Source organism: Ambystoma mexicanum, chromosome 5p, assembly GCF_040938575.1.
Source record: "Ambystoma mexicanum isolate Mex_15411 chromosome 5p, UKY_AmexF1_1, whole genome shotgun sequence".
Classification (NCBI taxonomy): domain Eukaryota; kingdom Metazoa; phylum Chordata; class Amphibia; order Caudata; family Ambystomatidae; genus Ambystoma; species Ambystoma mexicanum.
In genome coordinates, this window is record NC_090930.1 from 954971628 (window position 1) to 954984431 (window position 12804).

Here is a 12804-nt window from a genome sequence, read left to right on the forward strand (position 1 = left end):
GTTTTAACCTTGCTTTTTTTTATTATTGTTGAGTAGGTTAAAACAAAGTAGCACTTTTGTACCCATACATGTTGCAATACTGTTATTCTAGCAATTGTGTGGTAATTAAATAGTTTGTTTTTTTAAAGGGAGACTACGCTTGTTCCAACTTCCAGGAATGTAGACCAGCACTTTCTATTGATCATGGAACGACGCATGCACTGTCTTACTTTAGGCAGCTTGTACTCGTATAGGAGGTAAACAATATGAAAGGCCAGCTCCGATGTACATAATGGTTTCATGTCATGCTTTATTGCACCTTCGTAACATCGTCCAATGGTAAAGAAGTAACACGGTTTGTTTTTTATCTCACTATCCAACATATTCTACGATTGAAATCATTATATTAACCAACTCCAGCTCTGGAATATGTGCCACCTTTCTCATGAGTGGTCTTAAGTAGGACAATGTTTTTCCATGTTACGGTTTTAATAATGGTTTGTAGGTATTGTGATGTGTTTTCATCGTATTGTTTTTATTCTAAAATAGAGTAATGAACTGAATGGCTTGTAATTCAAATAGCACATGAAACAGTAACCTTAACAATCGAAAACAAATCTTTCACTAAATAAATTCAAACTGAGAAAATCAGTTTACTTTTTTGTAGCAGGTTAGCTTTTGTGTTAATGGGGGAGAATAGGACGAAGTGCTAGGCACGAGGGCCAGACTGACTGTATTGAATGCATTGGTCCTTCAACAAGCAGCTGCACCCCCTTCTTGGTGTATGCACTTAGGCCCTGAAGGTTGTGCTAGAAACCCGTAAATAAGCAGAATTTCCGAGTGGATTGTGTTTCTGATTGTGTGGCATATCTTTAGCGGCCTGCTGGGGGAATAACATGGTGAATGTAAATGCTGAAGGATTCCCACAGGCTGCCTGACTATGGGTAACATTCTCTAATGGGGGAAGCAGTAAACCAAGGCATAAACGCAAGGCGTAATGCCTTTACTCATTGCTTTACCTCTCCGTAGGGTGGCCAGAGTCCCGGTTTTCCCGGGACAGTCCGGGGAATCAACCTCCGTCCCGAGAGTTTTTTAAATGAATGAACCATGTCCCCGGATTGGATGGGCGGGTGGCTTCAGACCCGGTTTTTGCCAGGACCGATTCTGAAATCCAGGGGCCTGGCGCACTCTTCCTACACATGAATGCTTTTCAGGCCCCCATTTCCTCCCGCTTACCCTCCCTGGTCGCTCCCCACCAATGAGAGGAGTGTGCCTGGAAACCCCCCACCCCCACCCCGCGCAACAGGTCAGCATCATAAAAGTAGGACAACAGTTTTATTGGAGTCCTGTTTGTGTTTACTGTACTCCTACTTCTATGTCTATGGCCTGTCCTGTTTTTTTTTGTTTTTAATCTGGTCACCCTACCTCTCCAGGACACTTTCAAACACTTTGAAGGCTAAAAAAGGGCAGGAAGTGAACTTGAAATTTCCACCGGGCTTTCCTCCTCCGTCATCAAATTGCTTATCCTCTTAAACCTGCATGAGATTTTCAAGCCGGCACAAAATCAATGGGTTGCTACAGAATCCATTCTAAATGCCATGTGCAAAATGTAATTTGAGAGCAGGATTTATATCTTTTTTTTTTGCAAAACGGACCCTAAAACTAAAAAGAGGAAAGGTTATATCGCCTGTTTTTGCTCTTTACTTTTAAACCGTGTTTTGTAAAAGTTGAACATTGAATGCAGCGGACCCAAAAGTACATAAGTGCTAACGTTGGTGTTCCACCGCATTAAATTAAGATTTTTAATGAAATGACTATCTGTTACCCCTCGAACAATCGCTATGATTCTACTCTGAAATATCGAGAACATTTGTAAAAATAGAAAGCATCAATGCTCCCATGGCATACTGAAGCGTTGGAAGCAATTGAGAAGAGCATCTGATGTCGACTGGAAGATCTATTCGAGTACTGACTGGAACAAAAGTGCAGATTCTTTTGTAGATGGACATCCACGCAAATGTGAGAACTTTACGTTAATATATAATCTCAGAACAGAAAAGCACCCTCATACTATCACATCTGTTCTTAAGAATGGTGCCCTCTCACGGTTTTCCCCTCACTTGTATTCAGTGCCAGGCTTCAATCACCAGTGAAAACAGCTCATCGCAAACAGTTCAAAGCTGAACCTTCCCCACAGTCTTGCAGGCATCATATCTGATATGTAGCCTCTCTCCAGTAGTTTCCTCAAAAGAAAAATGACTAACTACATTTCTCATTACCTACAGCGTTTTTGAAGAGCACTCAACTCACAGGCTCTCAACCATCAAGCAATAATTGCAGAATAGTTGCATGTAATGAAATTCATCATTGGTCAATATTGCACTATATCCCTAGCCAAAAACATGGTAAAACAACAAAGGCCACCACAAATGTTCAAACTTCAATTACCAATGATCGATCAAATTATACCTAATTCATCATGACATCAATTTACTGAGCATCAGAGAAAGACCATCAGAGAAAGAGCATCAAAGATAGAGCATCAAAGATAGAGCATCAGAGATAGAGCTGTGTCCGTTGTTCATGAACTTCGATGTATTGCATGTTTCAGATAGTAACTTGGATCAGTCATCAAAGTGGGCCTACTGCTGAATATGGTTGTGCCTGTGGGTCACTGCTGAAAAGTGACTTTTCACTGCCAACAAACACCCTGATTCATGCAACTGTGCAAAGTGTCTTTTTGCCGTCACTGAAAAGTTACAGTCCACAGTGCAAAAAATGCCATCAATCAGGCCCTTAAAATATTAGGAAGGATTACTGTACAGTTTTGTTGATGGGTGTTTTAATTCACCTTTGGATTTTGAAGAACATAGTGAGACTCGCACATCTCAAAAATAGCATAGGAAATTCTCAAGAAATCTGATTAGATAATCCCCCTTTGCAAACGTTTCAGATGTACCATTTTAGGAAAGAATTTGATCAGAACTAGCTTTTTAATGCAAGAATTGGATCAGTAGTGAAAAAGTTGATAGCCTCAACATCGCTTTTTCATTGGTTGGAAAAGATGCATGGTTTCTGTATATTTTATCATAGAGAACACTAAGATGTGAGACTGTGCAAACATTGGAGTTAGTATTATGGCTGCTTTCAGTTAAATCCTTTCCTCCAGAGAGGGTTTTATGCACAGTTACAAATATATACTGTGTAATGTTGACTAAATGTATCTAGTACTAGCAAAAAGTACCCGTTCTGCGAACGGGTTCTGTAGACAGACATGACAACACTCTCATGAATTATTGAAAATCAATGATCCTGTGGGTCGCTGATTTGCTTATCGCTTGATGTGCCTTGCACTCTGAAGTAAACTGCACTGAGAATGGGCGCGTGTGGCTAGCTGACATTCCCCGGAGCAGACATTGAGGGGAGGTGAGATTTGCTGTGCTGATGCATACTGGGACCTACTGTGCTCTCTCCTCACCTGTTGCCTCGCCCTGCTGTGGTGCAGTTCATTGTGGTGCATTGAACTGCAAATGCCCCAGAAACAGTGCATTCTAGGGTTGAGGACCGGTCCTTCTACGACCTTATTGATGTTCCGCCGATTTCAGGCAACCGTCTAATGTGTGAAGGTATTGAAATCCCAGGACAGGGGTGGAGTGTCAAAATGTTATGTAGTCAGTCATGTCCGGAGGGTCCTAATAGGAAACTATGCAAAATGTGGTCCAGATTGGTGAAACAGTGTGGAATTGTATAAGGAATAATGCTTTGCCAAGTCACAAATCTAGAAATAAATTTTGACTTGTGCTGGAATCCAGGGAAAGGGGTGAGGTGACCACATTTTATGTAGCCAGTAATGTCCATAGGGTCCTAACACGTGACTATGCAAACATTGGTGCAGATTGGTCAAACAGTGTGGAATTATATAAGGAACAACACGACAAACCCACAAACAAATTCAGAGTTTTGCTGAAATCCAGGGAAAGGGGTGGGGTGTCCAAATGTTATGTAGCCAGTAATATCTGGAGGATCCTAACAGGTAACTATGGAAAATTTTGTGCAGAGTGGTGAAGCGGTGTGGTATTGCATAAGGAACAATGCTTCGCCAAGTCACCAACCCTCAAACAAATGTTGACTTGTGCTGAAATACAGGGAACGGGGTGGGATGTCCAAATGTCATGTAGCCAGTATTGTCCTGAGGGTCCTAAATGGTAACTATGCAGAATTTGGTGTAGATTGGTGAAATTGTATAAGGATCAATGCTTCGCCACTAACCCAGCCACAAACTCACAAATGTTCACTTTTATAAATAGAGATGCGTAGATGTATGGTTAAATCAGCACTGCCAGGATTGTTATCAGTGACCTGTACATCACACAATGATCTCCGCAGGTGGAGTCAACGGACTGAGCTGTCTTACTTGTTCACTATTTTGCCTTTACTAAAGTGATGTTTCCAAGAGGTGAATATACATATGACTCAAGCTAGTTGGGACAGCTGGGGTGGGTGGGTTGGCTGGTGGATGTCTGACTTTCTGAGAAACCGCTGATGGCTGCAGGTGAGGGTGTCCTGAAAGTCCTTTTCAGGCACAGAGCGTTTTTCTCTCATGCCAGCAATGACTGCATCCTCCTACCCTTCTACTTCAGGAATGAGTCACAGCCTGAAGTGGGCCAAGACTTCTGCTTTTAGTTGGAGTGATAGGAAAAGGAGGGGCAGAAAGTAAGTAACGTCTTAGTAAATGTCAGGAAGTGAAAAACAACCAGAATCCTCTACTGACCTATTCATTTCAGTTTTCCACCTCGGAAAGAAATTACTTGCTTTAAGTAAAAGAAATGTGTAAAGGTGGTATTAATAAAATAAGTACATATTGTTAGGTTTCTGCTCTACTGTTGTGATGATGTAGTTGCTCAGAATATGCTCATCCGCGTTTGTTCTCCTTTCTCATGCTTGCCGTCTCCAGTTGGTTTCTCAATATTTTTTCAAGTTTTTCAAAATATTCAGCCCTTCACGTGTGTACGTACTTTTTAAGTTTTTCAGCATCTTTTCCAGGCTCTAGACAATTTTTAGACTTTTCAATGCCCCTCTCAGGTTCCAGACGTCTTTCTGGGCTCTGATAAGCACTCTCCGGTTCTAGGCATCTTTGATATTCTCAGCCACCTCTGATCCTCTAGGTGTTTCAGGGACTGCTCAACACTATTCTAAGCTACTAGGCATCTTTATGACTTCCTATCTGCTTTCTAACGGTCTAGGTGCTTTCTAAAACTTTAACACTCCTCTCAGGTTCTAGGTGTCTTTCAGATCTTTCAGTGCCCCTCTATAGCTAGGTGCTTCTCAGGTTTAGCAGCACCTCCAACCTTCCAGGTACTTTTCAGGATCCTCAGTGCCCGCTGGTTTTCAGCTGCTCCTCAGACTTTGCTGCAGCTTCTTCCAGCACCAGCCTCTTTGAGGGGAAGCCAGGTAGTGTGAGTCAGAGGTTGTCTCCATCAGCCTCTTTGAGGGGATGCCAGGTAGTATGAGTCAAAGGTTGTCTCCATCAGCCTCTTTGAGGGGAAGCCAGGTACTGAGAGTCAGGGGCTGTCTCCATCAGTCTCTTTGAGGGGTGGCCGAGTAGTGTGAGTCAGAGGTTGTCTCTATCAGCCTCTTTGAGGGGAAGCCAGGTACTCGGAGTCAGCGGCTGTCACAATTAGCCTCTTTGAGGGGAAGCCAGGTAGTAGGAGTCAGAGGCTGTCTCCATCAGCCTCTTTGAGGGAGTCAGTGGTTGTTGCAATTAGCCTCTTTGAGGGGAAGCCAACCAGTAGGAGTCAAAGGCTGTCTCCATCAGCCTCTTTGAGGGGGAAGTCAAGTATTGGGAGTCAGAGGATGTCTCTGTCAGCCTCTTTGAGGGGAAGCCAGGAAGTGGGAGTCAGAGGCTGTCTCCATCAGCCTCTTTGAGGGGAAGCCAGATAGTGGGAATCAGAGGCTGTCTCCATTAGCCTTTTTTAGGGGATGCCAGGTAGTGGGAGTCAGAGGCAGTCTTCATCAGCCTCTTTGAGGGGATGCCAGGTAGTCTCCATCAGCCTGATGCTTCTTTCTCCAGCCCTAGAAGATGACTTGCTACCTTCCAGCATTCTTGTTCTTCTTATACCCTTCCGCATGAGCTCTGGGAGTTTTTACCTCTGCAACTTTCCCATCATGTTCTGCTTTCTGTCACAGGGAAATGTGAATTGATTGAAACCAGGTGGGACATCTTGGATGTTGTCACTGGCTCTTCGTTTGTGGAAGCCACCAAATAGATCTGCTACATCTGAGAAAGTCGGTGAAAATATAGTTTCAGGGGGGCACATTATTATGACTCATTGAGCTCATATTTTAAAATCATGTTCTTTTTAAAATAACCAAAGAAAAGTGGTTTCACATGTCAGTCATTGTTGATCTACCCTAATATCTATAAACGAAGACAATGCATTTCCATCAATGTTCCTTTTGTGTTAGCTGGCATCACCAAGAGGTGGCTTGTCGTTACCTGAAGGCAATTAAGAAAATATCTGGCACTGAGATAAATTTCGGTGCGGAGACAAGTGGACACTGTAAGTTGTTGACATTTTAAATTACAAAGGTTTTATAAATTTGAATGACAGTTTAGTTGAAGATGCCTCACACGAATAAAGAGCAGAGAATTAAGATTGTATTCTCTGTTTGTTCACAGGGTCTTAATAAGGTTACAGATGCCAGTGAAGGATAAATCTAACTTCCTATTTATATGTGTTTATTTATGAGAAGCACACATGTGACAATATCAGTCACTGCTGAGAAGACATACGGATGACACCAGACTCTGATGGGTTTTTCTGTATGTTTTTTTAGATTTAAGAATGGCTCATGCAATTCCATGAAGGGCACAACAGCTATGTGTTGCCCTATGTCCTGAAGAAGGTCTTGAAAGAAGAGAGACAGTAATTTCTGTTATATTTTTACCGAAACACATGTCGATGACTATACCAACAATCTGGCAAGCATAATCAGATTAGATACGACACCTAAAACTAAGCACTGGGTCATAAACATTTTCAAAATGTATGGAAACAGTGGTGTAGAACTAGAATATGACTACACAATGGGGGTCATTCCGACTTTGGAGGTAGCCATGGTGCTATTAGCACCATGACTGCCTCTAAAACCGGGTCCGGGTCCGGTCTGGCTGAATGGGGACTTATCGGGTCATTCCGACCTTGGAGGACCCAGTAAATCCCCATTCAGTAAACCATTCCCCATACCCATTGAGCCCCTATAGGGCTCATTGGGAATGGGGAAGGCGCTAATTACGGGCCCGCAAATAGCGGGCCCGTTATTAGCACCCTGGTCCCTTAGCGGGACCCGCAAAGGACGTGTGGTCAAGACCACACGTCCTTTGCGGATCCCGCTAAGGGACCTCGGAATAGGGCGGTAAGGGTTTATCGGCACCGGCATCCTTACCGGTGCCGGTAAACCCTTACCGCCCAACTCGGAATGAGGCCCAATGTATAATATGTCATATTGGTTTGATGTGAGAATGCATGAATGAGAAAATGTGGGATTGAGAATTAATGTGTTAGTTATGAAAGATATGCTGATGGAATGAGATAATTGTTTTAATGAATACATACAGTAATAGGTTGATGTGATGAATTATTGATTACAATGTTGTAATTATTGAACGACTAGTGTCCTCCTGATCCACTGGTCTACCTCTCACTTTATTATTATTATGAAGGTCATGTAGGGCATGATGGTTCACATGGCATTTAGTTGGAAGAAGTAGCTCTGTATGATGGCTTTGGCCTATGTCTCTAGTGTAAGATGGCTATCTATTCTGATTCCAAGCTTCCTTCCCAATGCATCAGGCCAGGACATACGCGTGAGGATTAGATGTTTTGCGCCACAGATCGTAAACTCTGTCTTGATTGACATGGTCGTAAGTCTGTTTGCAGCCATGCAAGAGTCCACATGTGCAAAGCATGTGCTGAAGTACAGTGTATTCATTGTTTGGTCATTTGTGAGTTTGTAAATGCTTTGCATGTCATATGCGTAGTTAAATCACGTGAATCCTGATTGGTTAATAAGATCCAGTGCAGGGCTCATACATATCTTGAAGACAAGTTGTGAGCGGCTGCTCCCTCTGCTAAGTGCTAGCACTTGTAATGAAGTGAAATGAATTAATTTCCTTTCCTCATGGCATGATGTTTATTGGGGTATTCGAGGCTGCAGGTGACATATGACATACACATCCTATTGACCTTGCAGGGCTTCTTTATTTACTGGAGCCAGTTGTGTTACTTTTCAACCTTTGCAATGCAGCTTGACTAAATCCCTATTTGAACGAATGTAGATATGTGGACATAACTGTGCCCCCTCCCTTTTCTTAAGAGGAGACTTGTGCTTCATCAGCTGCCCAAAAAAACACAATCATTGGCCAAGCGAATATGTCTGGCTTGATAAATGAAGAAGGCAGGAATGTTTCATAAAGCGATTACTTGAGTTCAGAGCAGTATCCAGTGTCACTTCCTAGTAGGCCTTCAGAATTTGAAGCAACAATTTTGCTTGAGGTTTCTCTACGTTGGTTGGAAACCTGAAGCACATTGATTAGAAGATCAACCATATTAGGCAGGATTAGACACAATGACCATCAGGCTACAAGCCCTCCTTATACACATAGCCAGTTTCTCTCTCTCTCTCTCTCTCTCTCTTTCTCTCTCTCTCTCTCCCTCTCTCTCTGTCGCGCTCTCTCCCCGCTCCCTCTCTCTCTCTTTCTCTCTCTCTCTCTCTCCCTCTCTCTCTCTTTCTCTCTCTCTCTCTCTCCCTCTCGCTCTCTCTTTCGTTTTCTCCCCCGCCCCCTCTCTCTCTCTTTCTCTCTCTCTCTCTCCCTCTTTCGCGCTCTCTCCCGCGCCCCCTCTCTCTCTCTTTCTCTCTCGCTCTCTCTCTCTCTCTGTCTCTCTCTCTCCCCGACATAACCCGTTTAATTCCGCCCAGGTTCATTTTCTATTGTTGACACATGTAGAAAGTAGAGTTGCCATAGATCTCTGCAGAAGGTGCTTTAACCCTCTGAGTTATCTTGTCATCTTAAATTATCTGGTGCATCTAGGATATTAGGATACCTAGACGACAAGACAACTAGAGAGGCCAGAGTTTGAGTTGTGAAAGAAAACGTCCCTTTATTACCCCACAGAGAACATGGCACTCTGATTGTGCGGCATTTATCATGCTCAGCAAAATGAAGTGCTGTCCTGTCCTGACGGAACTCCTCATTGCAGGTTATTTTGGGCGCACACTTGACTTGCTGAGCTACAGTGGTTGAAGCTTACTGAACATACTGGATTACTTATGGAGAATGTGAGGATATCTATTTGGATGAAATATTGTCATAGGAATCCAGCCCTAAGGCATGTAACAGGTGCATGGTCTGTGCCTGACGAAAACTAACACACGCACACCACTTACAGCCCTTGCACACGTGCACACAAAAACTTAAACATACATGCACACAACCACACACATGCATTACAACTCTCTTACATGCAAGTGCGCGCGCGCACACACACGCACACTCAATGTAGTTGAAACTGCACACATACAGACACTTTTTTCCCGAACTTATTTTCACTCCACTGTCGTCCCGTGGCTCTTGGGGCTGCTTGATGTGCGCACAGAAACCAAGGTTGGCGGCGCTGCACGGTGTCTGCCTTGGAGCAGTACTATGGGTTATAGTAAAAAGAATCCTGTTTAGCATGGTGGACTGATGTCTCTTTACTTTGAAACTAGTATTCTCATATGTTTTCTAACAATAACTTGGTGGGTACATGTTTCATACCTTCAATGTAATGAGCGGATGTGTGGTACAAGACCCATGGAAAGCACTAGACACACCTTTTGACTGAGTGCGTTACATTCAATGATGAACCAAGAAAGCGTCCTATGGAATATGGCGGTATTGAGGGAATCGAACTGGATCCAATAGCTATTTGGAATAAATATATGGAGGGCAATGACCAATCAATCAAATACCGTCTCACCCGATTATGGTGATGCATTGAGGTGCTCCTTATCAATTAATTTACACAGGCAATAATGATCAAATTGTTTTGGATACAAGGTGCACTGGAATAGGCAACTAGGGCGGTGTTGAGGTGGAAATAATAATATGGCCTGGGTTGGCGAAGGAGTCACTATTTTTAAATAGTTATTTGCTCATATGTATACATTATTTAATGATTTATATCAGAATGAAATGAATAAAATGTATTTGAATGCATTACGGTATTATCTTGTTTCTACTTTTCTGTTCTGTTCTTATAATGTATTATGTGTACAATGTTATGTACAGGGGAGTTGCTAGGTCTGGAAAAGACCCGGGGCTAAGCCGATGTCGGAACTGTCGAGACTGGGGGCTACCTAGTCTTTTGGCTGTAGCTCCTGAGATTCAATCCGGGGCTACAACCAAAAGATCAGGGGCTATTGCCCCCTTAGCCCCCCCTAGCAACGCCCCTGGTTATGTATGAATGAAAGGTCTTAAATATAAGGCCATTATAATAAATACATTAAAATAATTATGGTGACCCGGCCGTGGATTTTGAAATGGCGGTCCTCCTCCCAAAATGCACTGTCAATTAATTAAAATTAAATATATATGGCTTGTGTACCAGGTAAGTACATTTAAAGCTACATAAATGTGTGTCAGCTAGTGTAGGCAGCCATAGCACAATACTAATAAGGACCGTGAACAGAATTCCATCCACCTGGTGGACGGAGCAGAAGTCTGTTTAATATGTCTAAGAGGATTGTGCTATGCAAGCAAACACAAGACCAGACAGCACCATACACGACACCAGGCACCACCATGCAATGAGGACAATGCAACACCGAACGCAAGGGCACAAGCAGCAAGGAAACAAAAAGCAACCATAAGCACATTTCTAAAGAGCTCCACTGGCCCTTACAAAACAGCTGCTGCTGTGTCAAAGCTTTAAGCAGGATGTCCAGGTTATGTATAATGCTGCAGCTAACTGACACCAGGGCCCCTCTCTTGTATGCATCTTCATTAGCTCAGACCGAAAGCAAAACTCAGTCCAGCCAGATCTAACCAGCACAGTGCCTTGATGAAGCTACCATTTTCTCTTTCTGCCTTGTTGGCAAAGTTATATTGACGTCAGCTTGGGTATAGGGCCTCTTTGTGTCTTTACCAACTTTCCTGCTTATTGAGGTATAAGGCAAGGCAACACACTGGCACTTTAGATTGCAAAAATACCTATGAATTGGGGTCCCTGTTTCCATCAACCATTTTGATTCCAATCCTTCTCCTTGTTTTCTTGATTCTCCTTAGGCACAACTGAGCGAACTATAAAACTGGCTCTTGAAAGTGGGAACGCAGCAGCTTTTAGAAACACGGATCTCTGAAGGCTTCGCATTAATTCAGCGCATTCTGCGAACGCATTATGAACCTCATCAAGCAAGTTAGTTCACTACAGATCAAAAGAACCTCTGCAAAAGAATTCAGATCACTGCACAAGCACATTGCATTAACTTGTCTCTTTACCATTCTTAAATGTAATGGGGCAGGCAAATTAAAAAAGCAAGAGATGGAAATGCCTGCAAGGCAAGTGTTAAGAGGCAGTAAACTCTTACCAACAAATTTCTGAGGCATAGAGCTCTTACGTTTGGCGACGTTGCTGGCTAGTCTATCCAGCATGAGGGATCTTTCTGACCCTATCTTGCACAGGTCTTCGGGCATGTCACTCGGGTTCGTTTCCTCTTTGACTACTGAAATCAAATGAAATCAGAGCGGTTACTCATACACCCACGGTCCCTATCACACCTTTCATAAGATCCAAATGGTTTGATCTACAATGAAACCAAAATGGCAATAAGAATCCATCTGATTAAACGCTTGGATGCAACCATGCCTTATGTAATCAGCGCCTTCTGCAACCAGCGCCTTGCTGCCCACGGGTTTGGTGTGCTATACAAATGTGAAAATAAATACATACAATTAGTATTTTGTCCTTCCCATTGGTCTTTGCTCTGGTGTGGGCCCCAGGGTTACCCTTGGACATCGTAAATGCCTAGCCCGACTGATATTTCTGTATGTGGCGGGGTATCCAAAGCTCAGTTCGTATTCATAAATTCACACACGGATTCCTGTGGTAACGGGCCAAAATGACGATTTAAAAATGCTGAATGCGCGTTTGCTGCGCATTCGGCGACAAAACGAATTCCGAATCCCATTACACTGAATAAGGGGAGCATGTGTTGCGGAGGTGTTCCCCGCTCCCCTTGTTCGGTGTAATGGGCTCGGGGGTTGCTGGGGTGTCACCCGCTTACATTACATGGATAGCGGGAGACAATAAAGTAAAAAGAAAAAAAGGACCCTGCGGCACCAGTACCGACCCATGTCAATGGAAGGGAACTGACGCCACAGGGATAGAGGGGAATTGGCGGAAAGCACAGAAGTGTGCCACTGAAAGGTAAGTAGGGAGGAAAAGGGGAAGTGGGTATGGGGATGTAAACAAAAGTGATCTATGTGATCACTGTGCCTTGCCGTTTTTGAATTCACCTTTTTTTCCCCGCCTTTTTCGTCCGGCACAGTGATCACATAGATTCCATCCTGCTGCCACCTGATAATCCTGCACTTGGAAAGAATTTGGCACAGAGGATAAGATGGATGATTTGAAATATTAACTATTATGCTTCCAAAAATGGAACACAAGGGTAAGGAGCGCTCAGGTGGAGCACGACAGGTCGCGGGATACAATCAAGTTATCTGATCGCATGTGTTAATGCTTGCAAACCACACTCAGTACAATCATGAGTCAAAAAAAGGGA

At 43.3% G+C, this 12804-nt stretch overlaps 1 protein-coding gene across 9 annotated transcripts in view; it reads right to left on the minus strand.

Moving 5' to 3' along the window:
- IKZF1 (IKAROS family zinc finger 1) overlaps positions 1 to 12804 on the minus strand; it is a 393336-nt gene that overhangs the window by 26216 nt on the left and 354316 nt on the right. For 5 of the 9 annotated variants that reach the window (XM_069613422.1, XM_069613415.1, XM_069613417.1 and 2 more), the window contains one exon: positions 11608 to 11742. In XM_069613422.1, the coding sequence (XP_069469523.1) occupies positions 11608 to 11742 (135 nt within the window). The remainder of the gene's footprint in view (positions 1 to 11607; positions 11743 to 12804) is intronic. The other 4 variants (XM_069613416.1, XM_069613423.1, XM_069613418.1 and 1 more) reach the window with 1 other exon arrangement.